This window comes from Natrix helvetica (genome assembly GCF_964273705.1).
Source record: "Natrix helvetica genome assembly, chromosome: 12".
NCBI classification, from domain to species: Eukaryota; Metazoa; Chordata; class Lepidosauria; order Squamata; family Natricidae; genus Natrix; species Natrix helvetica.
In genome coordinates, this window is record NC_138556.1 from 13,501,348 (window position 1) to 13,528,094 (window position 26,747).

At 39.1% G+C, this 26,747-nt stretch overlaps 1 protein-coding gene and 1 pseudogene across 2 annotated transcripts; one reads left to right on the forward strand and one right to left on the reverse strand.

The window, feature by feature from the left end:
* LOC309398063 (transient receptor potential cation channel subfamily M member 7-like) lies at nucleotides 1–26,741 on the reverse strand (the record flags this gene model as incomplete). The annotated part of the gene is made up of 8 exons (XM_081964571.1): nucleotides 26,605–26,741; nucleotides 6,502–6,581; nucleotides 5,668–5,706; nucleotides 5,024–5,222; nucleotides 2,822–3,035; nucleotides 1,924–2,048; nucleotides 1,499–1,670; nucleotides 1–179 (listed from the first exon to the last, which is right to left on the reverse strand). The coding sequence occupies exons 1-8, from the start codon at nucleotides 26,605–26,607 to the stop codon at nucleotides 1–3; spliced, it is 1,011 nt and encodes a 336-aa protein (XP_081820697.1). The 5' UTR covers nucleotides 26,608–26,741.
* Nucleotides 15,362–15,754, forward strand: LOC309398013 (cx9C motif-containing protein 4-like; annotated as a pseudogene). The gene is made up of 2 exons: nucleotides 15,362–15,545; nucleotides 15,710–15,754. The product of its transcript is annotated as a cx9C motif-containing protein 4-like (transcript).
* Nucleotides 26,742–26,747: the final 6 nt, after the last annotated feature.

The following is a 26,747-nucleotide window of genomic DNA, read 5'->3' on the forward strand; positions in this document are numbered from 1 at the left end:
TTACCCGCCCTCTTCTGTTTGCTTATAAACATAAGCCAGGATATCTGCAGCTCTGCCGGTCCCCTCGCAGACCACGACTGGAACAGGAGGGCTCTCCTGAAGATACTCCAAAACAGTAAGGACAACATTGGGACCACCTTCAAAGATAAGTGCCACCACAGGAACACCCTGGCCAATTCCTAGGTTAAGAGGTTTTAAAGAAAATATAAAAATGCTTTAATCACTCAAAACAGGTTTCTTTTTCTTTTTAATTAAATCTTAAAGCTCCAACTTTACAATATAAAAAAACTGAATATGCATCCTCTACACCAGAGGTGTTCCAACTTGGCAACTTTAAGACTTGTGGACTTCAACTCCCAGAATTCTGGTAATTAAAGTCTTAAAGTTGCCAAATTTGGGGACCCCCTGCTCTACACATTAAGCAAATTTTGTGGTTTTGTTAAATTGACTTTGGAGTTTCTCTTAGTTGGCTAAATTAATGTCCCTGCTATTAATCAATGAGGGACGAGTGCTATTATTTAACTGCATTGACTGAGATATTTCAAAGAATGTTATGAATAGACAAAGACAAAGAACAATGAGCAGGGATTAAAAAGTAGAATGAATATTTCCGGTCGGCTCCAGAATTGAACGGGGGGCTTCCAGTTAGGATCTTGGTGGCTCTCTGAGTGTTTAAGATTGCCGACCTCTGAGATAGATGATGTCGTATCCCTCCCCCTCTGTTGAGAGAGGACTGTTCATCTATCTCCAATCTACAACAGTTCTTTCAGCAGTTCCAAGAAGGCTTTGCACTACTCAGGTGATACCGAGGACATAGATAAACCTCCAAGTGGCCTCAATGACTCTCTAAAAGGATGCAAATGACCAGCTGTCTGCAAGGAATATAAATCCTTCCATTCTCTACCATCCAGTCAAGAGCTGAAGAAGCTTCTGGGATAAGAAGCAAAAAATCTTCAAAGAAAAAAAGGAAATGCAGTTGCCTCTTGAAAAAGCACCAATGACCTGGACAACGGAGAATCTCTGATACTAAGTTGTAGAATATGTCCAAAATCCAGGACTCCCATAGAATTGAAACAGACTAGACTCAACGTTTGTCTTTCATTGCACAAACAAGTCGAAAGTTGATCAGCGCACATTTTAAATACAGGTAATCATGCACAAGGTCTAAAGTGTGGTTTTACCACAGTCAGCTAAGTCAGCATAAATGCAACTTAAAACACTGTAAACACGCAATCGTTTTTCACAGCAATTTTTTTTATGGTTACAAAATATTGCGCTATCAAAGCTTTGCCATAACCTATTTGGAATAGATGTAATGCACATTTTACCAATAAACATACATGAACTAAAACAAAAAAAAAATAAAAAATTGGCCTCCTACCAATTAAACAAAATCTTTACCACTTAATCATCCATTGTCTAGTCTGAAAGTCATGTCATTTCATGTACATTAAAATAAATAGTCAATTCCATCATTATAATCATATGCCGCACGTACTTGCATGAATTCGTTGCTGACTGATTGTTTTTTCCAGTTCTCGCCGCAATTTCACTTCTGCTCCGTATTTCCCAACTGTGCCATCATCCACCAGTACGAAATGGGAATGAAGATTATTCAGGACGTTTAATTTGCTTAAAGGATTTAGCAGAGTTTGATAGGGAGCAACAACCTAAACATAAAACAAAAGTAATATGTTCCTGTGTAATAAATCAAGAGGGACATGGTGGCTCAGCGGCTAAGACGCTGAGCTTGCCGATCAGAAAGGCGGGCAGTTTGGCAGTTCGAATCCCTAGCGCCACATAACGGAGTGAGCTCCAGTTACTTGTTCCAGCTTCTGCCGACCTAGCAGTTTGAAAGCGTATAAAAATGCAAGTAGAAAAATAGGAATATTTTTCGCACGTACAATAGTTTGATGGACTTACATCTTTGCCAACAAGATCGTTTCTGTTTTCAATCACTCCCCAAGGAGCTATTCCAATAGTGCAAATCTTTCGAGATGATCGGGAGGCATGCTCCTTCAGGGCATCGCCAACGTGCTTTGCAACTCCTGTGCACGGAAAAAAGTATATGTGCGTTGATAATAAATCTCCACAAAACTCAGTAGTTTGGTTCATACATCACAACCAATTAATGCTTTGTCAATTAAAAAAAGTAAGAGGTTACCCCCCACCGGAAGCATTTCACCGTCGTCCTATTATTAGTCTCTTTCATCCTCTCCCATATTCTAATTCATTAGTTTCACCATCTTCTAATCATGACGATGTATATATAGATAGTCCTCAATTTACAAACTTTCATTTTAGTGACTAAGCTCACAATGGCACTGAAAAATGTGACTTAAGATGATCTTTCAGTCTTAGGATCATTGCAATAGTTCCATGGCCACGTGATCAAAATGCAGACACTTGGCTACTGACTCATATTTATGACGGTTGCAGTGTCCCCGGGGGTCATGTGATTCCCTTTTGTGACTTTCTGACGAGGGGGAAGCCAGATTCACTTAATAACCATGCTACTAATCTGAAACAATTACAGCGATTCATGTAATGACGATGGCAAGAAAGGTCTTGAAATGGGTGAAACTCACTTAACAACTGTCTCATTTCGCAAGATAAATTTTGGCCTCAGGTGCGGTCGTTAAGTCTAGAACTACCTATGTTATCTATCCCACTCGGTGTCATCCCAGGATTCCAAATATGCTACCTCCAGGGGACCTTTAAAACAAGTTCTGAGTCATTATGACATCCCAACAATAATACAGCTCAGCACCAATTGTTTTGTAAAAGTACATCGAATGTATGTTTCAAGTCAAGGCATCACCTGTGTTCACCCCTCCAGTTATAATCCAGGCTCCTGTTGTTACTGCAGCTTTAATAAGGCCTTTACCAAGCAACTGTTTGATCCGTGGGTGAAGCTCAAATTTTTGCATCCCTCCGTGTACAGAAACAACAAGTTTTGGCAGTTCCAGCTGCCATTCTTTGAGCATCAGTTGTAGGATGGCTTCAGATCTGGTGTCATATGACAATCGTACATACTATCAAAAGAAGGAAAATGTCAATAACCCTTAACAACAAAACAAGCAACATATAAAATAATCCGTGCCTGTGACACACAAATATCACAGCTGAAGGGCTGATTCAAAATTCCTCATGAATGTTTTATAAGATTAAACCTGCCTGTATATTTGGATTCATAAAATGTTTTGTTCGATTTTGGTTTAGCAGTGTTCTACAAATACAGCCAAGGGACGCGGTGGCTCAGTGTGGCTAAGATGCTGAGCTTGTCGATCAGAAAGGCCGGCAGTTCAGCGGTTTGAATCCCTAGCGCCGCATAACGGAGCGAGCTCCCGTTACTTTTCCCAGCTTCTTGCCAACCTAGCAGTTTGAAAGCATGTAAAAAATGCAAGTAGAAAAATAGGAACCACCTTTGTTGGGAAGGGAACAGCATTCTGTGCGCCTTTAGTGTTTAGTCATGCCGGCCACATGGTCATGGAGATGTCTTCAGACAGCGCTGGCTCTTCGGCTTTGAAACGGAGATGAGCACTGCCCCCTAAAGTCGGGAATGACTAGCACATATGTGCGAGGGGAACCTTTACCTTACAAATACAGCCATTCTAATTTCTACCGCTTGGTTCATAATTTAATCATGCAAAACTTGCCATAAAGGTTTAAGTTAACAAACCATGGTTAAAATAAAATATAGCACAGCACAACACACAAATGTGTTTAAAACTTAAAGTAGAAGTATAATCTAAATTGCTCTTCTAAATATCCCTTTAACAATACCAATTTTAACCAGAATTACTCTGGTTTCCACAATATATTTGATGTGAATTCAAGGTAAATGTGATGACTTCTCAACAGCTGGAATTCTTGCATCTGAGGAAGCACCACTGACTGTCTGTATGTTGTAGGTGCGATATAGAAAAACAGAGGAAGAAGGAAGTGTTTTCTTGGGGATGACACACTGTTATCGAAAACTTCAGTTTAAAGACACGACTAACAGAGAAGCTTTCTTTTATCACAAAATAATAAAAAAATGTATTGCAAAACAAGCTTACCGTGGGATTGTTTCTGCATTAATTGTTTTAAATGTGTTTAAAATTCAAGAGGTTCAACACAGTGACTAAGAAATAAATGTCCACAACCCAATGACTAATGCAAATGTGTGTGGGGGCATATAGGTACATGTACTTCCTACCAGGAGTTAGAAGAAGAAACAAATGGAATTGTGAAGTGCTTTAACAATACCTTTATTTTATTGCATTATCAGAATCAGGAAAAGGCAAAGAAAATCTGAAAGGTTGAATTAAATAAATGAATAGATTTAACATCCATATTAATGGATAAATGAACAGCCATTGAGACGGATAGAAAATCCACTTCGAAAAGTGAAATACAAATAATAGTTAGCACCATTCATGGAAACTTATCACAAAAAGAGTTTAGATAATAAACTCCATTATATTATAAACTGAAGGGCAATTCAGTCACATGAGAACTTGACTCAAATCCCATCTATTTCCACCCTATCGCTTCTGGGTTTGAAGACCAATAGGTAAAGGTAAAGGTTCCCCTCGTTCCCGACTCTAGGGGGCGGTGCTCATCTCCGTTTCAAAGCCGAAGAGCCAGCGCTGTCCGAAGACATCTCCGTGGTCATTTAGCCGGCGTGACTCAATGCTGAAGGCGCACGGAATGCTGTTCCCTTCCCACCAAAGGTGGTCCCTAAGTTTCTACTTGCATTTTTACATGCTTTCAAACTGCTAGGTTGGCAGAAGCTGGGACAAGTAACGGGAGCTCATTCCATTATGCGGCACTAGGGATTCAAACTACCGAACTGCCGACCTTTTGATCAACAAGCTCAACATCTTAGCCACTGAGCCACCACGTCCCCTTGTATTGAATGGTATTGAAGACCAATGCAGCTATTTTAATCTTCACTTTGGATATTGCATTTGAAGGTGATTCCAGAGGCGCTCCTCAACTCCGCCTTTAGAAGACAAATAGAACTGTGGCTACAAACCTTCGCTCGGTAGGAATGAGAGCCTCCTTGAAAATTAATGACACCGTAAGCATCCGTTGAACACTGCTCTGTGTGTTTTTCTACAGACCATTCCTCAAGTTCCTGGTTAAAATTTTCACCTAGTTTCACATCGGAGTATTTCATGGCAAGGCTTGCGGTGAAGCAGGCATGCTGCCGTACCAAGCGGCCGCAACAGCACCTAAGGACAAAAACCTTGCTTCAGGAAATTGGACAGGCACATTGCGATAGGTTCACTGCACTTCGCAGTCGCTACCTGTTAACTTCCACCAAATTTAATCCAGTCGCTGTCTCTGAAAAACCACAACCCCATGTTTTGAAGGAAGAAGCTCCCATTTCATTAAAGAAATCAAACTGCAGTATAATGAAGATCGATGATGATATTAGAAAGAGAGATAATATCTAAGGGCTTGAGTGCCATGATAGCAGGGATAAATATGTTTACTGCTCGCTTTAGTACCGGCTTACCTTCTCTATGCTCTTCGTGTAAACATCTTCTTTCATTTAACCTTGTCTGCATTTCGACTTATTTCTGCTTCCAGAGACTTTGGAAACGGCCTATAGTGCTCACTTGTATCATTTAACCTAGTTTTAAAAAATATTTTATTTCATGCAAAACTGCTTACCTGACAAGTTGCTGACAAATCTGACATCCTGGAAGGCATCTAAAATTAAAAAGATAAAAACGGTCTAAAAACGGTCACAGTTTCAAAAAAAAAAAAAAAAACCCACTACACAAAATATTATAGGACTTTTCTTAATTTTTTTTAAAACACTTATTTTTTTGTGCACGGGTTCACTACAGGACAAAAGGAAAAAAGAGTAACACAGCAAAGATGATATAAGCAAAACAAAAGCTGCTATTGTCTCCAGCTATGGGATATATCCAATATAGCACAAATTAAGGGGAAAACCGTAATTCCTTCTTCTCACTTAGATCCCAACCTCTGGGGAAAAAAACTCTCTTCTTACTTCCAATTCCCTTCCAATTTTTTTTTTTTTGTAAAAAGTTTTTTTTTTGTCCTTTCAAATTCAATTCTTAGATATACATTCTTATAATTGTTATTTAACGTATGTCAATTCGTATCATTTTTCCACCTGTGTATTTACATTTTGATATTTTCTTATTTCCCCTCCCCCTATTTTAATCATGGGTCGTCTGAGATACTTATTTCATGGTTTGTTCCTTTTTCTTTCTATTTATATCTTTTTTCAAGCCACTCCTAAAATCGCCCCCATGTCCTGTAGTACACTGATTTCTCTTTGTCCTTTATTCTCAATATTCCCCTCCAATTCTTAAAGCACCCCCATTTCACATCACAAGATTTCCCCTTCCACTTTTTTTGAATCCAAATTGCTACTGCAGAAACCCTTTCTCACATCTCTCGGGAGAATGCTTAAACCTTAATTTGGAGGAGGATACCAAAGGCTGCAATATTTCTGTAACTCTTTTCATTTACCTGTGAGGATCCTTTGAACTTGGTATTATGTAGACACATTCTCGTTTGGTGAAAGTATTTTCTATCCAAGATTTCTGGGACTGTAAAATAAAGTATTTTAAAAATCAGACCAAGGCAATAGTGTGTTTTTAGAGAGTTGTTTTTCATGGGATCAATCACCCGTATTTCTGAGTAATTTAATATCTATGCCTCTCTTCCGTCAGTGTTCAAGCAGATGTAATTCAGACCGTTAGATAGTTCTACTATTTATGCCTTCTTCACTTGAAATAGATTAAGCCTGCCAAATCAGTTGTTGTGTAAAATATCTGATTAAACTTAAAGTAAAAACTGAGGATTGATTAACTGATTAATTTCTTATTAAGCAATACGAACTGAAGTTTTTAAAAATCAAGTTTAAGGGGGCTTTCATCTGTTGTTCTCCTATAATGTTAAATTTGCAACAGATATTTTGAGACTTGTTTTAATAAGAATATTTAATTCTTATCAGAGATTAATTCTAAAATCCTCGCCACCGGGATATTGTGGAAAACACAATTGTAGTTTTCCAATAAATGTGCTTTATAAACGTCTTTGAGATTATTCCATCTGCATTTCATCTGACTTTTCAAATTAAACCTTTCACAGTATGCTTATTAGGCCAAGAGAAACACAAGACATCCATCTGGTAAACGGCTTACAATTTTGCGTAAACATTACTATTTTACCATTAACACAATTACACTGAACAGAGAAGAAAAATCACTCTGCTTTCAAATGCCCTCCAAAATGCCTGTTATATTATCTCTTTATCTCTGTAAGGCATTTAACCACCTCTTATCAACAGCTCATTTGTTGAAAAAAGGCTGAAATAGGCTAAAATCTCACAAACAACCCATTATATCAAACAAAAATAGGATGTTTAAGGCAGGATTGCAAGCAAGAAACCGACTGCTGGCCCAACTCTCTAGAAATTGATTAACTAAAACTTAAATGTTTTACCCCAAGCATTCAAGTGAAAACATACCAACAAGTTTACATTTACTTAGCTAATGTATTTCCTTGAGGAGAGAGGCAAAAGTTGGTTTTAAGCAAATCAGTCTGCGCCAACATTCACCAGCGTGCTGTTAAAACCTCTCATCTCTAAACATAAGAAGAACGTTTAAGAACCTATAAAACTCTGTTAATATCGTTATTATTCTAGGTATCCTGGGTATCTGCATAATATTAAAAGGAGACAGGTTAAATCATGAAGCTAGCAAAAGTGTTTTTTAAAGAAATACCTGATCAAGATACAAGGTCCACCTCATATTTTCTTTGCAGAAATCCATAGTCAACAACTACTAACAGACTGCTTTGAGGATCAATCTTATACCACGAAAGTTTACTCTAATTTAAGGTTTTAGAGATGACAGGTTATAACAACACACCGCTGCCTCAAATGCAGGATGAGATCAGACCTTAAAATAATTTAACATTACATTATAGGGACCATTCTATCATTGCATTTAAATGGAGCAAATATTTTGAGGGGTTTTCTCTTTAAAAAGTACTCTATTATTTAACTATAACTCCTGAAATTAAAGTCCATGGGATAAGAGGATGGATTGGTCATAAAACGTCAGAATTAACACAAAGGTTCTGCCGTACTACATTAAAGTTGTGTTTTTCGTGATTGATGCTTTAAGCTTTGTTATACAAAAAACTGAGCACTGGTTGACTTCCAAGAATTGAAATTAAAAATAAATTCAACAAATCTATTTGAGCTCACCAATGTTGTAAGGCACCAAGGAATAAACTCTGAAATATAACAGATGTTTGATCCAGAGTTCTGAGATAATTAGACTATAGTACATGTTTATAATCCAACTATGATCTGTAACAATGAGTTCTATTTATATGGAACAGAAAGCAGGAATTCTCATTTATTCGTTTAGGAAGATGGTTGTGCATTGTTCACAAGATTCAGAAACAGTATTAGATCTAAGTTCCTAGTTCATATGATACAAGAAGCAAGTCATAAATGGAATTGTCCAAAGATCAGCTATATTTGAACAGCAGGAGAAAATAGATGAACATTGGAAAAAGTTAAGACTTATGGTTCTCAGCAAATCCAGACACATATTGCTGTTCTATCATCCATTTACCTGTCTGTCAGGACTGAGCCTATTCAAAAGACAAATCCTTCATGTGGCAATTTGTTCAGTTATATTAATTACTGCAGCATTTGACGCTATGCAAATTGTTTTATGAATAAGTAAAGAGATTGTTTTCTTGTATTGGGCAGTTATTCAAACCTACATTAAGGGTAATGGAGTATGTAATAGCAAGCACCTTTACAAGCACTACAAGATATTTATGACAAGCTACCGCCATTCATCAGTGGATCACTTCATCTATCTAGAAAAGCAGAGGTCAGATCAGTAACAGAAACAAACTCAAACCAAGAGGCAATGTTCAAATCGGGAGAAAGTGCAAAAGGCAATATTGGATAAAATATTCCCTCTGTCTGAATTAAATGGAGCTGTAGACATGTTCACTCAGAAATGTCAGAATTTTTTTAGAGCTTATCCTCAAAAAAGCACGCATGAAATTGTACTGTCAACAGGAACTTACAAATCAAGTAACGGTATAGGGTTTCCTGCCTAGGCAGGGGGTTGGACTAGAAGACCTCCAAGGTCCCTTCCAACTCTACTATTGTATTGTATTGTATTATAAGTGGGGATGTTTGTGTCTCTAACTCAGAGGTCTTCAAACTTGGCAACTTTAAGACTTGCGGACTTCAACTCCCAGAATTCTGGGAGTTGAAGTCCACAAGTCTTAAAGTTGCCAAGTTTGGGGACCCCTGCAGTCTAACCTATTAATGGACGTGGCGTATTTCAGACAGAAAAAAGTCACAGATAACAAACAAATCACAATGTGATCTAAAATCCCTTTCTCACTACAGAAGTAAAGCTGGGACAATTGAGATGCTACTTTCTAACTTCACAGGTCTCTGCATAGCCTGATTTTCTTTTCTGTGCCTGTAAGACAAACTCCTCAAACACAATTAAGATTCAAGAACCCTTACAATCACACGTACAATATTTTTCTGTCACCACATCAACTTTCCTTCTCAATTTGAAGGAGGAAACCCCTTATATGTGAAAACTCCCCTTGGAGAAATGTGTAATAATACTCTTGCAATTTGCAAAGTCTTTTCATTCTATTCTATTCTGCTTGTACAAAAATTGTTTTTCCCTTTCTGTTGTACATCAGAGTTATACAACTGGGAGAGTCATCAAATACTGTAAATACATCAATATTTTTTCAATATACATTCCCGGTCTGTTAAAAACTTGTTTTACCCATCTATGATATCCATACAAATTGTTTTGGACAAAACTACTTTTGTTCAAACTTTAAGCAGGGGAAAAAAGCATAAATTTTAATTGCAAAATTCTTCAGTGAGATAACCTGACATTAAATTTTTCAGTCAAGAAAACATATATATACGACAAACAGTGCATTTTGTTGCAACGGTTTATGTAAACGCACAGCACAGAAGTTACCTTGGAAAATGATTGCCCCAATTCAGACGGTAAACAAGGACACATTTACGAAACCACTAATTTCCCCAATTTTGCAAAAGGCCCAACTGAACAGAAATACTTGATTAACCAAACACATGGCGATCATGGGACAAAGCTGTGACCCGTAGCTAGTTGATTGTAACACCTCATTTTACAAGAGGCTTCCAGAGCAATAGCTGCAAGGCAAACATTCCAGACTTCTGTTTTCCCATCATCCTGAATCTCATTTACACACAGAGCACCTGGACTTTGCTGAAACACAGTGAGTTCACACATATAAAGTAGCTGGTTAGCGGCGTTTCTTCCTTGCTCAATAGTCCAAACAGAACAATTTAGCTGAGGTTACACATCATTTTAAAATAATGTACACTTGGTATTTTGCAAGGCATTTCTTCCCAAGGATACCTGTGTTATATCCAGGGAGTTACATTTTATCCAGAAATGCCCCAGAACTGTATTATGCTCTTAATAAAGAGATATTTTCCTTGCAATAAAAAACTCTTGTTTCAAAATGACACTTTTAATTGAAGGTATAAATGTACAATATGAATTAATGGGAATCTTTTGTTTTAATCTTTGCTTTCCCTCTCTAGAGATAGGCGATATTATAATTCTATAAAGACTTACTGTTACCTAATAGGTAATTATGGATTCAAGGAAATAAGGGCCGTCACAAATGAAAGAATATTAATGGTAATCTGAACACATAATGCTCAATGAAATATTTAGTTAGGTTTAATGGATAACCAGTGATTTTATTTTTAATTGTAAAAACTGTTGAACAAAAACTTGCAACCAAACGACATGCTTGATGAAATTGAGGAAAGTTGTTTTTTCTCCTTGCTTTTGTTCTGTATGTGTTGTCTTATTTTTTCAAAGAAAAATAAATTTTAAAAAAATTATTTAAAAAAAGACACTTTCTTGGGAATACTCAAACGGTATACATTAGCAATGCAAAATTTTCCATATTCCTACTTCAAGTAGTCTCACCATGGCTTCACACACGTACAATCAACCCTAGCTTAATTTAGTGGGTGAAAACTCTAAATACTCATGGAAGTCTAGCCTTTTGCAATGTGCTAACTACCAGGCATGGTGGTTGTCTGTAATACCCATTGTAACCTCACCTAGCAATGGTATTTTGTTGAAAAGGTTGTCGTCATCTTTATAGTCCCAAAGGTGCTTTTTCAAGAGGCAACTGGACTTTTGAGGAACCAGAAAGTCCAATTGCCTCTTGAAAAAGCACCTTTGGGACAACCATGACCTGGATGACTGAGAATCTCTATAGACATCTGTCATCTTTATACTTTTTGAGGGTGTTATGCTAAACCAGGGGTCGGCAACCTTAAACAATCAAAGAGCCACAAAGGTCCTAACCGGAAGCCCCCCCGTTCAATTCTGGAGCCAACGGGAAATCTAGTTCCCCCACCATAGAGTCTCCTCCTAGCGTGGCATCCTAACCGAAAGCCCTACCAACTGTGGAGCTGACTGGCGACAGGGAGCCGCAGCGGAGGGATGAAAGAGCCACATGCAGCTTCAGAGTCGCGGGTTGCCGACGCCTGTGCTAAACTAACCATCTCTCACTGGCTTAAAGTATGAATAATAATATACTGAACAGAATCATCTAACTTTGTAACGCAACTTAATCCTAACTGATATAAGGTTTTGTGGACTCATCCAGGATAGCGTGGAGGGGGATTTTTATTTTTGCTGCAAGGAAATATGCAGGAAGAGAAGGAAGTTACCCAAAGTCAGATATTTATCCTTCATCCCGTCAAAGTGCTTTAGAAAAGGTTTCAAGGCTGAAATGTCCTGACCCCAAAACATCTTGTTCCAATCTTATCAGAATGCTCACATGTTGGAACAGCCATGTCAGAAGCCATCTGGTGTAGAAACAGACCCTGCTAATTGCCCAATGGCGATCAGTGTCCAGCTCATTTCAATTTTGGCAAGGAAGGAAGATTTCTCAGGAGGCTGGAACAGCCCTTTCCATACTAGAATAGGACAATTGGAAGTCAAATGATTTAGTACACTTCTCCTTTCCATTTATAAAAACTAAAGATATTAATTAAATTAATATTAAATTGTTTTTTCCAAAGAATTTTTTATTTTATTCATTCCCTTACATACCATTTTAAGTATACATTCACATGATTGTTATTCTTCTTTACATTTATCATTCTTACGCATTTATTGTTTCATTTAATAGGTTGTAATATACAGTTTGGGTTGCTTTATTTACCATCTCTTCCTCCTTTTGTAACACCACCTTGTTTTCCCTTTCTTTTCTCCCTCCCTTTTCTACTTTCTTCCTTCCTCCTCTCCTTCCCCTTCCTTCTTCCCTTACCTTTCTCCTACTCCTATTAAATTGTTTGTTCTGCTATTAGAATGCCTGAATGGTAACATTTAATACTATCTTGCAATGAATGGTTTTTATTGTAAGAATTTAGCATCCAATGGTTCAAAGGAAAAAGGACGCTTGATTATTTTGTGATGCAGAGTCTCACTTTTCTGAGATCCCTTTTAATTAGGAAAACCTTTTTAAGGTGCTACCCCAAGGAACAATGCATGTAAAAAAGTATCCTCAGTTGCTTATGCATTTAGAAATAATCTAAGAAAGCCTGATTTTTTTTTAATACCCTAACATCTCAAACATTTTTTAAAATATAGAGATTCCAAATCACTTGTATTTTTTTAAAAAAATACACAGATTCCAAAATCAGCTGTACTTTAAATATATACATCTTCCAAATCGGCTGAATTTTGAAAACAATTTTGTTTCGTTTGGGACCACAGAAAATAGCAAAAGGATAAACATCAAGTTATGTATTTCCTACGGTTGTTTAAGCATCTAGGCTCCAACAAACCCCAACAGACGCCTCACTCCCTTGCTGTCATTGCAAATGTAAGGTTATCTATTCCTATAATTACTAAGTCTTAAGCAAGACAAAGAAGTACCAGCTAGCTAGCTCCTATACCAAGCTATATTTAAAGCTATCTTCCAAAAAGCAAGATTCAAGAAGTTAGTAAAATATGATTTGCACTGTCGGATACACAATTTCAAGAGAAGCAATAGCAATAGCACTTAGACTTATATACAGCTTTGCAGTGCTTTACATTCCCTTCTAAGCGGTTTACAGAGTCAGCATCATGCCCTCCAAAAACTGGGTCATTTTACCGACCTCGGAAGGATGGAAGGCTGAGTCTACCTTGAGCCAGTCAGGATCGAACTGCCGAACTGCTGGCAGTCAACAGAAGTAGCCTGCAGTACTCCATTCTAACCACTGCGCCACCACGGATCTTATTAAGAATTCTTATTAATCATGAAATCTAAAGAAGAGAGAAGTTAGGAAATAAAAATGAATTTTATGTCAAGCATAACCTGAAGCAACTGCTCTAATCTGGCTTGTTTCAGAAGTAAGAATAATCAAATAACTTAGGAACTTTCATACAATTTTTTAGCATTATATCCAAGTTAGGATTTTTGGTTTGTTCCTCTACAGCAGCAGTTCTCAACCTGTGGGTGACTTGTGACTGTTTTTCATACTTACAACGGTGGCAGCATTCCTGTGGTCACCTGAATAAAAATTCTGACTCTTGGAACTGACTCCTATTTATGACGGTTGCACTGTCCCGTGGTCATGGGATCACCTGACGACAAGTAAAGTCAATGGGGAAGCCAGATTTACTTGAACAACTTCGTCATTATCTTAACAACTGCAGTCACATGACAACTGTGGCAAGAAAGGTCATAAAATGGGGCAAAAATCAATTAACAACCGTCCACTTAATTACCAACAGAAATGTTGGGCTCCGTTGTGGTCGTAGTAAGTCGAGGACTACCTGCATTAAGTAAGGCCAGATTGCTTCCAGTCTAGAACATACATTTCTCCGTGCTTTCATTTGTTACAGGCCTTTTAAGATGTGCAAGCAGCCAAAATACCCACGTTTTCAAAACAGAGAAAATGAAAAGGCTTCCTTCTGAGGTACCCAAGGTGTCCCTGACTGCAAATCTCTATAATTCAAAACCTAAATAAGGAAGTGTTTAAAACCGGCCGCTCCTTAACATGCTTACCACTTAAGACAGAAAGCTATGCTTACTGCTCAGAAGCCGTTATCATTTATTATGATGAGGCATTAAAAAGCACATGCATAAACCCTGAAACACATTTTTTTTTAGAATTCAATCTTGATGATAACCATGGAAGAGGGAGTCTTTGCATTCGGCCATGAATCTCTATAAAGCAGGGGTGTCAAACTCGATTTTATTGAGGGCAGCATCGGTAGTGTGTTTGACCTCCGGGGAGGGGGGGCAGGGGGACAGGACTGGGAGGGCACGGCCAGCTCGATGTCACTCATGTCGGGGTCAACTGTAGTGGCGAGCGGTCAGCTCCGATTTCGGCTGCAACAGCCTCCTGCAACCGTCTGCCAGCGAAAACAGAGCTCAGGATGGCCCGGGGGCCAGATCTAAGCACCCTGCAGGCTGGATCCGGCCCCCGGGCCTTGAGTTTGACACCCCTGCTACAAAGAGAGAGGAGTACATGATCAGTTTTCCTCACTTTTCTGGCAGCAGAACAAGGAGTTCATCCTGGCCTAGTAAGTGGTATGCTAAAAAAAACCATGAACTTAAATATAGAGGCTGATTTGATAGTGTAACGACAATTGATCTCTTCCAACATCATTGACTGAAATGTTCTAAAATGTTAGTATATGTTATTTGCACAAGTTGGTGAAATTGCATGAATCAGCATTCCACCAGCCAAACAGCCAAAGATACACATTACCGAAGGAGTAAAAATTCTCTCTTCTAGAACTTGGGAAGGTAACATTTGCAGACGAATAAATAAGTAAATACAGAGGTCTCTCTCTATTGTATCCATCTTCAAAAACAGATAATACAAAAACTTTGCTGCTTACCAAAAATATCCATTGCCTAACAAATATTTTGGTTTGTAAAAGAATGGTGCTCATTGTTGAGGAGATACAATATATGTAAGCACAATTAAAAGAAAATAATCAGTTTTAATCTTTTCACTCTAGACTTTACCCACTATAATTTCTTTTCAAATGGAATGATCCTCACTGGGGCTGCTTTTAAACGTGTCCCCCCCCCCCCTTGCAACTACTATGAGAATGTAACAATCTTTGTAAGATGATTTATGATCTCCAATAACATAAATTGTTTTCCCAAACCAGAAGCACTATTTAGAAATCTCCGGACTTCAGGAGGCGGCGGGGGTCTCCCGTGGGCTGCCCAACCTGCTTAGCTTGCCCTTCAGCCAGGAAGGGAAGGTGTGTTGTGTTCCTTAGTTATGGCCCCCAAAGACCCCTGTAAGAAACATGCCTGTGAAATCCAGAAATGTTTGCAAGCAAACCACTACTTAGAATCTAAATGTGGTCTTCCAGGAGATGAGACGGTGTTGTGGCCAGTATCCTTAGGGCGTATCCCTCTCTTGTTCAGGCTTTCAAGGGGAGGAAAAAGAGGGAGAGAAGCAGGTACCAGATTCCAATCAACCCCTCATTCCGAAGCCCTGAGGGAAGCCCGTTCCCTGGGAGGGCTGAGCAGCCTTACATACCATCAACGTAGCTACCGCGCTATACCTCAATCTCTTGCATGGGAGGGCTACTCCCACAACGCAAGCCGGCTCCTCTTTCTCCAGACCCTGACGGAAGACAACAACAGCCCGTTGTCGGCCGAAGAGTAGAGCCCCTAGCACTTTTGTTGTCGAAACGATGTTACTGCTGTAGCCTTATTGTAAAGTAGATTGGAGTAGGGGAAAAAATATATCTCTGGGCTTATAAACTCAACAGGTTTAAAAACTGCGTCATTCTTTGCTTTGGTCCTTTCAATCATTTTCGTCTAGTAATGTTAAAGGTAAAGGTTCCCCTCACGCATATGTGCTAGTCGTTCCTGACTCTAGGGGGCGGTGCTCATCTCTGTTTCAAAGCCGAAGAGCCAGCGCTGTCCGAAGACGTCTCCGTAGTCATGTGGCTGGTATGGCTAAATGCTAAAGGCGCACGGAACGCTGTTACCTTCCCACCAAAGGTGGTTCCTGTTTTTCTACTCGCATTTTTACGTGCTTTCGGACTGCTAGGTTGGCAGAAGCTAGTAGCGTTACACTGAATCAAATATAGGTAGTCCTCAATTTACTGATTGTTCGAAGTTACAACGGCACTGAAAAAAGTGACTTATGACCATTTTTTTCACACTTGTGACCACTGCGGCATCTCTGTGGTCACGTGATTTACATTTGGATGCTTGACAACTGATCCCTGTTTATGACAGCTGCAGCGCCCCGGGGTCACGTAATCCCCTTTTGCAACCTTCTGACAAGCAAAGTCAATGGGGAAACCAGCTTCACTTAACAACCGTGTTACTAATTTAACAACTGCGGTGATTCACTTAACAAACGTGACAAGGAAAGTCGTAAAATGGGGCAAAACTCACTTAACAAATGTCTCACTTGGCAACACAAATTTTGGGCTCAATTGTGATTGTAGTTCGAGGACCTACTATTGGGAAACTCGTCTGAATTCTGGTTGTGATGAAAACTGTAAAAGCATCTGCTATCTGTGCGAAAATAAAACGAATAGCAATGGAATCTTTCAATAGTTCCGCATATCTCTAAATTATCAGGGACATTACACTTAATCTCAGCTTGGAAGAAACAACATTAGCAGAGATAAAATATATTCCTTTTCCATCTCCCTGGGTAGTTAAACTGTTGCATGCTAAACTCTCACCTACAAAAACAAATTAGACAACATTACTAACTGAATGGAAGAATTACATTTTATTACCCAAACACAATCAGACTCAGTTCAGTGAGTTGAAATCCTGATCTCTTAGATGACAATTATCTCTTAACCTGATACCTTTTATAAGATTTTATCAGGATTAAATAAATAGCAGAATTAATTACTGCCCTGAAATAAGCATTTTAATTTATTCCATGAATTTAATTTTAATGAAGCACAAAAACTAAAAATAGAAGGAACTAAAAGTGTATTGAGGGTGGCTCAGTGGCTAAGACGCTGAGCTTGTTGATCAGAAAGGTCGGCAGTTTGGCGGTTCGAATCTTTAGTGCCGCGTAACGGAGTGAGCTCCCGTTACTTGTCCCAGCTTCTGCCAACCTAGCAGTTCGAAAGCACATAAAAACGCAAGTAGAAAAATAGGAACCACCTTTGGTGGAAAGGTAACAGCGTTCCGTGTGCCTTCAGCTGTGAGACAGGCCGGTCAAATGATCACGGAGACGTCTTCGGACAGCGCTGGCTCTTCGGCTTTGAAATGGAGATGAGCACTGCCCCCTAGAGTCAGGAACAACTAGCACATATGTGCAAGGGGAACCTTTACCTTTAAAAGTGTATAAGTTGCTACAATAAAAGCTGTACAATTGTGAACTCTGTTATTGGAAGCAAACGCAAGTAAATTAGCATATATTGAAAAAAGTACTAATTTTTAAACTTGGTTTTAATTGTCACAATTGGCCAAATACAAGCAGAACGATGAGTGATCAACTTAATTAGGGCTGATTCTTTTAATTTTTTTTAAAAAAACGCTTCCTTATTTACCAATCTCCATAAAGATCAAGAAAAGACTTATCTCACATTTCAGACTTTGACAAGATACTAGACAAAAATGCCAGATTGTTAACACAGCGCAAGTGGCATTGTTTTTATGATTAAATAATGAAAAGGCATCACAATGCCAAGTACAGTAGCCTCTGAGTTTTTAAACAAATAAAAAGATGGGAACTGATGCGAATGGAATATGAAACTCTCCTTCAACTGTAATGAATGCGTAAAAAAAGCATCCAATGACATCTAATTTTATTGTTTCCTGTGATTCATCAGAGAAACAAGAATAACTACTTATAGTTGACGTAACAGCCCCTATACAGTAGTTATAACACAACCTTATACAGTTGTTATTAATTCTCATGGTATCATCTCTTGCTCATACCTACTGCCCTGTCTTCTTAGGCTTAATGTGCCCTAGAGGAGCCAGTTGGCCTGTATATTGGTTGCAGTTGGCCAGTAGAAGCCAGATTGGCTGACGTTTCTATCTTCCAACTGTTACTCCCATTTTTTTTTTAACCAATGCAGGTGGTGAGCTGTCTTGGGATGACTAACTGAATATTGTACGTATTTCCAAAACGTCCCTGTATCTTATTTGGAGGAACGGGCGTGCATTTGAATCATATTCAAAAGCTATGCAAGTCTCAAGATGCGCTGCCTTCCAGGAAATGCTCACAGGCAACAACGGAATATACAAATTTACAATCAAGGTAATTCGGCTGGGGGAGTTTTTTTGAATTCCCCAGATTTTAGACAAGGCAAAAGGTGAAACCGTTAAGGAGAGATTATGGGGTTGGAGACCAAATTTACACTTCTGATTGCCAAGGTTTTTATTTTTTATTTTTCCCCCCTTTTATTACCTTGCCTGAACTATCAGATCAGAGCACAGCGAGATGCATATTTTGAACATGCATCTCGGATTACTTCATACTTATCGTTCATTTATCTCTGGGTATGCACACTGCCTAGAAACTCTTCCTTAGCTGCCCATTGAGAAAGATGTTTTAGTGACTCAAGGCATCGGAAAACTAGAGTGTGGAACTGGGTTGCTAGCGTTGAATTTTGGATTGCGGGAAGTCCTTGCTTACCAGGCTTCGTTTAGTGACTGTTCAAAATTACAACAAATACAAGATTTAGAAAACAAAGGAAAGAGAGAGAGGGGGGGGGGAGAGAGACACACACAAAGAAAGACACAGAAAGAGAGAGACACAGAAGAAGAGGGAGTGAGAGAGTGGGGGTGGGGGACAGGCTGCTAAATTCTTTTTTTTTAAATATATTTGTATTGTTTTTACATTTAAAACAAAGCAGTACCACGAAGTCGAAGTGACCATCCAATCACATTATGTACAATTAGTCTCATCCACTATTAGCCTACTTAATACATTATCTATCCTTCTGTCCAATCACAGTATTTACAGTTTGTTCCAGTCTTGTCACCTTGTCCTACACCAATCATAAAATCTGTTCCAGACTTCAAAATATTCTGATTCCCCTTTATTTTTAAGTTCAAGAGTGAGCCTATCTGCTTCCACACAGGCCAACACTTTTCTGATTATATCTAGCTCTGATGGTGTATTTTCTTTTTTCCAATAATGCGCATAAGTTATGCGCGCCACAGTTAGTACATGTATAATTAGATAAAGTACATCTTTCTAAATAACTGTCCTTCTTGCCTCAACGTGTGCATTTTATTCAAGATCTTTTGGGGGGTAAAAAAAAATTGGGAAGAGAAAACACGGGTAGTCCTTGATTTACAACAGTTCATTTAGTGAATGTTCAAAGTTACAACAGCACTGACAAAAGTGACTTATGATGACCATTTTTCACACTTACGACCATTTCCGCATCCCCATGGTCATGAGATCAAAATTCAAAAACATGGCCAACTGACTCGTATTCATGACAGTCACAGTATCATGTTAAACCCCTTCTGACAAGTAAAGTAAATGGGGAAGCCAGATTCATTTAGCAACCGTGCTACTAACTTAACAACGGCAGTGATTCACTTAACAACAGTGGCAGGAAAGGTCATAAAATGGGGCAAAACTCATTTAACAACTGTCTCGCTTACCAACAGAAATTTGGGGCGCAATTGTGGTCATAAGTCAAGGATTCCCTGTAAAGGAAAACAGAAATTGGAAGAGGATGGTTTCATGATGAAAATTGTGCCAGGGCAAATTTTTCCCCTGTAGTATACATAAAGGTAGTTGTTCCTGACTCTAGGGGGTGGCGCTCATCTCCGTTTCAAAGCCGAAGAGTCAGCGCTGTCCGAAGACGTCTCCGTGCTCATGTGGCCGGCATGACTAAAAGCCGAAGGCACACAGAACGCTGTTACCTTCCCATCAAAGGTGGCTCCTATTTTTCTGTTTGCATTTTTACATGCTTTCAAACTGCTAGGTTGGCAGAAGCTGGGACAAGTAACGGGAGCTCACTCCGTTATGTGGCACTAGGGATTTGAATCGCCGAACTTCCGACCTTTCTGATCGACAAGCTCAGCGTTTTAGCCACTGAGCCACCGTGTCCCTCGTAGTATAGATATGCAACACACAAAGAGCTTCTTTGCTTAACACTACATATTAGAGACTGCTAGCTAGTCTGGAAATTCTTAAAATTGTACTGCTTGGAGTGTGTTTCTTACATTTTTGATCAAATGTTCCTCTTCGCCCAACTCTCTTGCAAAAGGAGTTGCTCAACAAGGATATTTGATCTGAAAGACAACAGCCAGTTCTGGGAAAAATGTAAAACCCAATTTCACCGCCAGCTTCCATTATTAAATCTTTGCATCTGACTAATAGATTAAAAATGTGATTATGAAAGAAAAATGAAGTTCTTACTCAACAGCCAAAGTAATTAGAAATTACAAAATTACAACATATTCAGATTTGTTTGGTTTGGGAGATAGATAAATAGCAAACAAAACAGACAGAAATAGGTTCAAAGGGCTGTATGTAAAATTCTCAAAAAAAAAGTTCTTATTCTGCTTGGATCTATTTGATTAGAGCACAGAGACACCCACTTTTTACCTTGTGTCTTATAACTGTATTACGTACGCATTGAATAGGCATACTGCTGAATCCAAATACTCATGGCACCTAACAGAACAGCATTAAGGATACAGTGAAACAAGTCACTTCAGTTTGGCTTGTCAAAAATAACTATTTGTAAACTAACTGCAAAATGTGACTTCAATTCTCACTTAAGGTAAATCCAATTAAACACTCATAACCAGTCAAAGGAAGGCACACATTGTTTGGAAATGTTAAATAGCCTACTCTGAAGCCTATACAAAATAATAATCTCTCTCTATATATATATAAAAGTGAAATACCACGCACGCATCATCATGAAAATCCAGAACTGTAAAGCCTACAAGCTTGAAATTTGTCACGTATGTTCCGCTTGGCTTTTAGGTGCTTACTAAAAAAGGGTTTTTTGAAATAACCATCAGATCATTAGCATTTCTTATAGTATTATTAGCACGCTCTGATGCTGTTAGACGTTCTACTCCTCCTCCCCACCTGAAAAGAACTCTGTTCCAACTGCCACTTGGGCATGGGCGTGGCCAGTGTGTAACTCATCCGGCCTGTGGGCTGGGAGTTTAGACATTCTATTCCCCCTCCCTATCTGAAAAACGCTTTGATGCTAAGAATTAGACATTCTACTTCCTCTCCCCACCTGATAGGGAGAGAAGGGGATAATATAGGAGAAGCTTCAGAAGCCTGAGGGAGAGAAGGGGAATAGGAGAGGAGAAGCTTCTGTGGAGCAATCCTGAGGGAGAGAAGGGGAGAGGAGAGCAGATCTTAACTACTCATTAACGATCAAGGTTTAACTGTCAATTTATCAAGCCTGATCACAAAGCACAAGACGCACAGGTATCCAACCAACTAGTGCTCTGTAGCCCCCCCCCCCAAAAAAAAAGGGGGGGAAAGCACTTTTGAGTCATATTGCAGTTGGCAAATCTATTGGCATCTTTTAGTGGAAACATTTAGAAACCATTAACAATCACCAAAAGTGTAAGAATGTTACACTTCAGAATGTATCTAGTTAACTCTTTCTTTGGCTGGTTGTTTTAAAAATCTACATACCTTGTAATTACTTTTTTCTACACCTAAGCGTTATGACTCACTGCTAAACAAAAGAAAAACTGTAATGAGCTAACCCAGTGTAAACTGTTAAGTCCTGAAGCTAAAGCAATTGGCTATTTGAAGCCCAACAGCAACTATTCTACACAAAAGGGTAGTTACGAAACAATGAAAAAAAGACCTGCTAATATTTGATATTTACAAAGCAACTTTGATGTTGCTCTGATCATCTAAGCAACTGATGCATTAGTCATAGTTCTACAGATGCAGCTTCATTTATGGAATAGCTGCAGTGATGTAATGAGATCATGGTTCTTAGGGTAGAACTCACTTATATGTAATTGTACTTGATTGGCAATCTCTGATTTTTCTTTACTAAGATTTAAGGATATAGTCAAGAAACCAGATTTCTATACTTCTCTTTTAATTCTTTCATTATTCAAAATAATAAGAGTGGTAGCATTCTGCTTAACACAACCCTAATGTCTGAATCTTTCTGAATCCCCAGATGTTAGTTCTTAAGCATATATTTTTTTCAATTTGCAAAGCTTCTTACTGATGAATTACCAATTAAAAAATGAGTAGATAAAATAGCATACTGGAAATTTGCTAATGTCTTAAACTGTAGCATAAAGATACTGAATATTTACATAGCCCAAAGGTATATTTTATAACACAATTGTGTGGAACATATTCATAAACTCATCTTAACATCAGGGAAACAAAAGGGCTTCAGGAGCAATTTGAATTAAGAAGGGTAATAGCTGGAGGACTTGTTCACATATCTGATGAAGTGACAGCATTCGACCCACCGTGCTTCAACTCAAAATCTAACTGGTTAATCCCTCCAGGGAAAATCTCTAGGGAATATCAGGATGTAGGATAAACAGGAAAGTAAAAAGAAACTGAAGAAAGAGAATGGCAAATCAGTTCTGGTTTTTGGTCAAGGGAACACAGCCACCTCTTTCTAACTCTGGAAAACAAGGCACTGACAGATATAAAGAGAACTATAGTTAGCCAAAAGTAATTATTTCCAAAATTATCTTTAAGCTCACCTTAAGCACTCTTGTTTCCCCTTGGAATATAAAGGGTCATATCTGCAGTCAGCGTAGTCTGTTGTTAAGCATGTTTATTTTAAAAACCTCCAGGGAAAAAAGAATAATGGTGGGCCAGTAAAATTTGTTCAGATCACATTAAGACAGTAAACTACCTGTTTATATTTCCACTTGCCTATTTCGCCCCATTTGGCAAACCAGAGGTTGCTGAACAAACCACTACTGGTTGGTTTTGCACCATCAACCTTAAACCACAGTTTACCTATCACAACAGTTAAGCACAACAAAGCACAGCGAAGAATGTTCTTTCCGTGCCAACTCAGAAAGCTCAAACTGTCCAAGGAGCTGCTGATACAGTTCTACAGAGGAATCAATGAGTCTGTCATCTGCACCTCCATAACTGTCTGCTTTGGCTCTGCAACCCAACAAGACAGAGACAGACTTCAACGGATAGTTACAACTGCAGAAAAAACAATTACTACCAACTTGCCTTCCATTGTGGACCAGCATACTGCACGAGTCAAAAAAGAGAGCTATGAAAGTATTTACAGACCCCTCACATTCTGGACATAAATTGTTTCAACTGACGTGATAGAGCACTGCACACCAGAACAACTAGACACAAGGACAGTTTTTTCCGGAATGCCATCACTCTGCTTAACAAATAATTCCCTCAACACTGTCAAACTATTTACTAAGTCTGCATTACTATTGCTATAAATCTTCTCATCATTCCTATCACTCATCTCCTCCCACTTAAGACTGTATGACTGTAACTTTGTTGCTTGTTTCCTTGCAATTTATATTGATTGTTTCCTAATACAATTTGATTGCTTATTTGTACCCTATGACTATCATTAAGTGTTGTACCTTATGATTCGTGACGTATGTATCTTTTCTTTTTATGTACACTGAGAGCATATGCACCAAAGACAAATTCCTTGTGTGTCCAATCACACGGCCAATAAAGAATTCTATTCTATTCTATTAATCTCACACAAAAAAATTTAAGGTAAACAAAATTAAACTTCATTATGACTTAGCATGGCACAGAAGCCTAAACGACATGTGGAGTTTTCACATATTTTTAAGAATATAGTTCCTTAAGACCTTTCAAAATTAAATGTTGTGTACCTTTTTTAAAGGATTGCGGAGCTACCAGAACTGAAATAAATATATCTCCACTATTGTGCTGTATGTCTTAAACTGTGTGAAGTAGGGATGCAGCAATGGAGTTGATGCATTTTTTTTCTCTATAGCACCTCTCTTGTACGGGAAAGTTTGAGGGAAATCTGACGGTTTACTGGGATGCTACAAGGTCTCAAAGTTTTACAATTGTCCTTTTCTACGTTTGGAATGTACAACTTTGCGATGCTTACAGATCTCCCAAAGATCTCCTTTTGAGGTGAATTCTAGAATTGCGTATTTGCTGTTTAGAAACTAGGAGGATCTAATGATTCCTATAATCCCTACTAGTCATTTATTTTGGAACTGGTATAGGCATATAGCAATTAAATCTGATTGCTTTCCATTTCTTCCGAACAAAACATTCAAGGTATTCTGTAGGGATAAGAAATACTGCCAGAGTTGTTGTCTTTTTTTAAATGAATCTCTCCACTATAAAGTCAATAGAATACACAGAGGCAAGGTTAGCTTACTTCAAATATGGGAAATTGTACGAAATAGGAAAGCTATCCCTTACGATAGATTATTTACTTAATGTGGGAACGTTTGCTTATGAGAAGTTGTAGCTATCAAGTTTCAAGTTTCAAGTTTATTTGATTTAAATGGGCAAGATGTGGGTGTTGGCTGCTGTAACAATAGTTGAAAAATACACACAGCAAATACATTTGACCAATCACATCCCACTCCCAGCCATACTAAGCCATGCCTTTGAAGCTCCCTTAAGCAGGAAGCTGAAAACGAGACAATTTTGAAAGCAGCGTCAGCTAGAAAATGACCTTAGTTTGAACATATTTGAAAGGGCAGGTCAGCTAACAGTCTACAATCAACCAGCCTAGTCTGCCAATGAGAACATGGAGCGGGTTACCTGTCACCTGATGAAACTCATGCTTTCCAATATGCCAGTCCAAAGCTGGACAGTTCCTCAAGAACTTGGTAGCAGGAAACCTATTTAGCATCTTTTCTGGGATGTCGCCTCTGATTCTTTTTTTAAAAAAAATTGAAAAAGTTTTATACAAACAAATTTTCCCCCTTTTTACCCTGTCGCCTGTGATTCTTTAACCACCACCCCCTTTCCACGGGGAGAGGGAACAGTCCTTGACGAAAAAGTACACTTTTATTTGTGGGGATGGCAGGGAAGACTATCTGCACTCCTTTTGCTAACTTCCTAGTTAGAATTATTACTTATGTGCAAAGAACTAAGTGAGAGAATTCTGCCTCACCTGGCCCAAAGTGAGAAGACTTCAAGGCATCACCATAATTTCTTTAAATAGACCCACCGCATAGTCAGATTGGGGGGGGGGGTTAAGTCTAGAAGGTGGATAAATGTTTCATACCAAACAGCGTGTGAATCCAGCTTATTGTAAATTATTCCACAAAATGACAGGATAAGCAAACTTTCACCGACCATAATACGCAATCCCAACCAATGCTCTGAACGCATGCTAAAACTCAGCTCCCAGCCTTGCCACATAAAAAGCTTTCTCTGTTTCAACGAAACTGTACATAAATCTATCTCAATAAGGTCAAACCTCTGCCAAACCTGCCTTACAGAAAGAGGAACAGACTTCCAGGTTTATCTTAAGAGTCATTCCTTATCGTAAAATAAAACTTAAGCGTAGCCCAGGGCTCAGATGACACAAGGGGCAGGATTAGATCAAAGAAGTTACGTTTTGCATTGGGAATGTTCTGTTTAAAAAATAATAATAAGGGGGGTTTCTGAATTGTCGACGTCAGAAAAAACTGGATATACTACTAGACCATTATACTTAGATTATATTATATTATATTATACAATTATAACATATTAGATTATATTTAGGTCTACCTAATTTAACATGATAGGCACCCAGAAGCTCCCCATCGGCCTCTCTGCCCATTCGTGATATATATTACACATTAAGTACAATTTCTAATGCATTTTACAATGCATCGATATTTGCAAATACCAACATAGATTAATAATAGAGAAGGTGGGTTCAGAAAATGAACCCCAAATGTCTTTTCTTGCCTTTAGTAATCTTGTTTCTTTCCAGATAACCAGGTGGCATCCAGGACTATCGAATCAAACCCTATTTTATTCAGGGAACCCCATTTTCAAGGTTGGCCCAGCCTGCCAAGCCCAAATTCAAGCACGTGGCCAGTTTAAAAAAGAGGAAGGGGAGATTTTATGCCTTGGGGAAAAGGGGGCTGCTGACCATTTCCCCCCTGCCTCTTCCATAGCTCCATTTCCAAGGAGCAACCTTAACAGATTTGTTATTTATTGGTGCATTAGTTTAGGAAGAGATTCTTCCTCTTCTTTTTTTTCTAATTAGGGACGCCTTAAGGGTAGGGTCTCCTGCCTAAGCGGGTGGAGGTTGGACTAGATGACCCATAAGGTCCCTTCCAACTCTGTTAATCTGTTATCCCATTCCCCCCAGCCATTCCAACCTCTCCCTTCCTGGAGGGGTTGGGACTACAGTTCCCATGGGGCGCCCAATCCACGGGAGGGGAGGAGGGGAGGCAAACTAAGCAACCGCGGCGGCGTACACGCGAGGCGCCCTTCCCACGTTCTCCCCACACAAACACGAGTCTCCGCAACTTCACCCCAACCCACTGCCCGGTTGCTGCTGCTGCTGCGGATCGAGGCCGGGCTGGAGGCCTCAGGCCAGGCCTCACCATCCTCCTCAGGGGCAGCGGCCGGCGGCGGGGCTGTCTGGCAGCCGGCGGCTCCGGCTCTGCTGCTTACGCCGGGCGGCTCCGGCTCGGGGTTCGGCTCCGGCGGCTCCGGGGCCTGTCTCCATCTATGGGCGCCGAGCCCG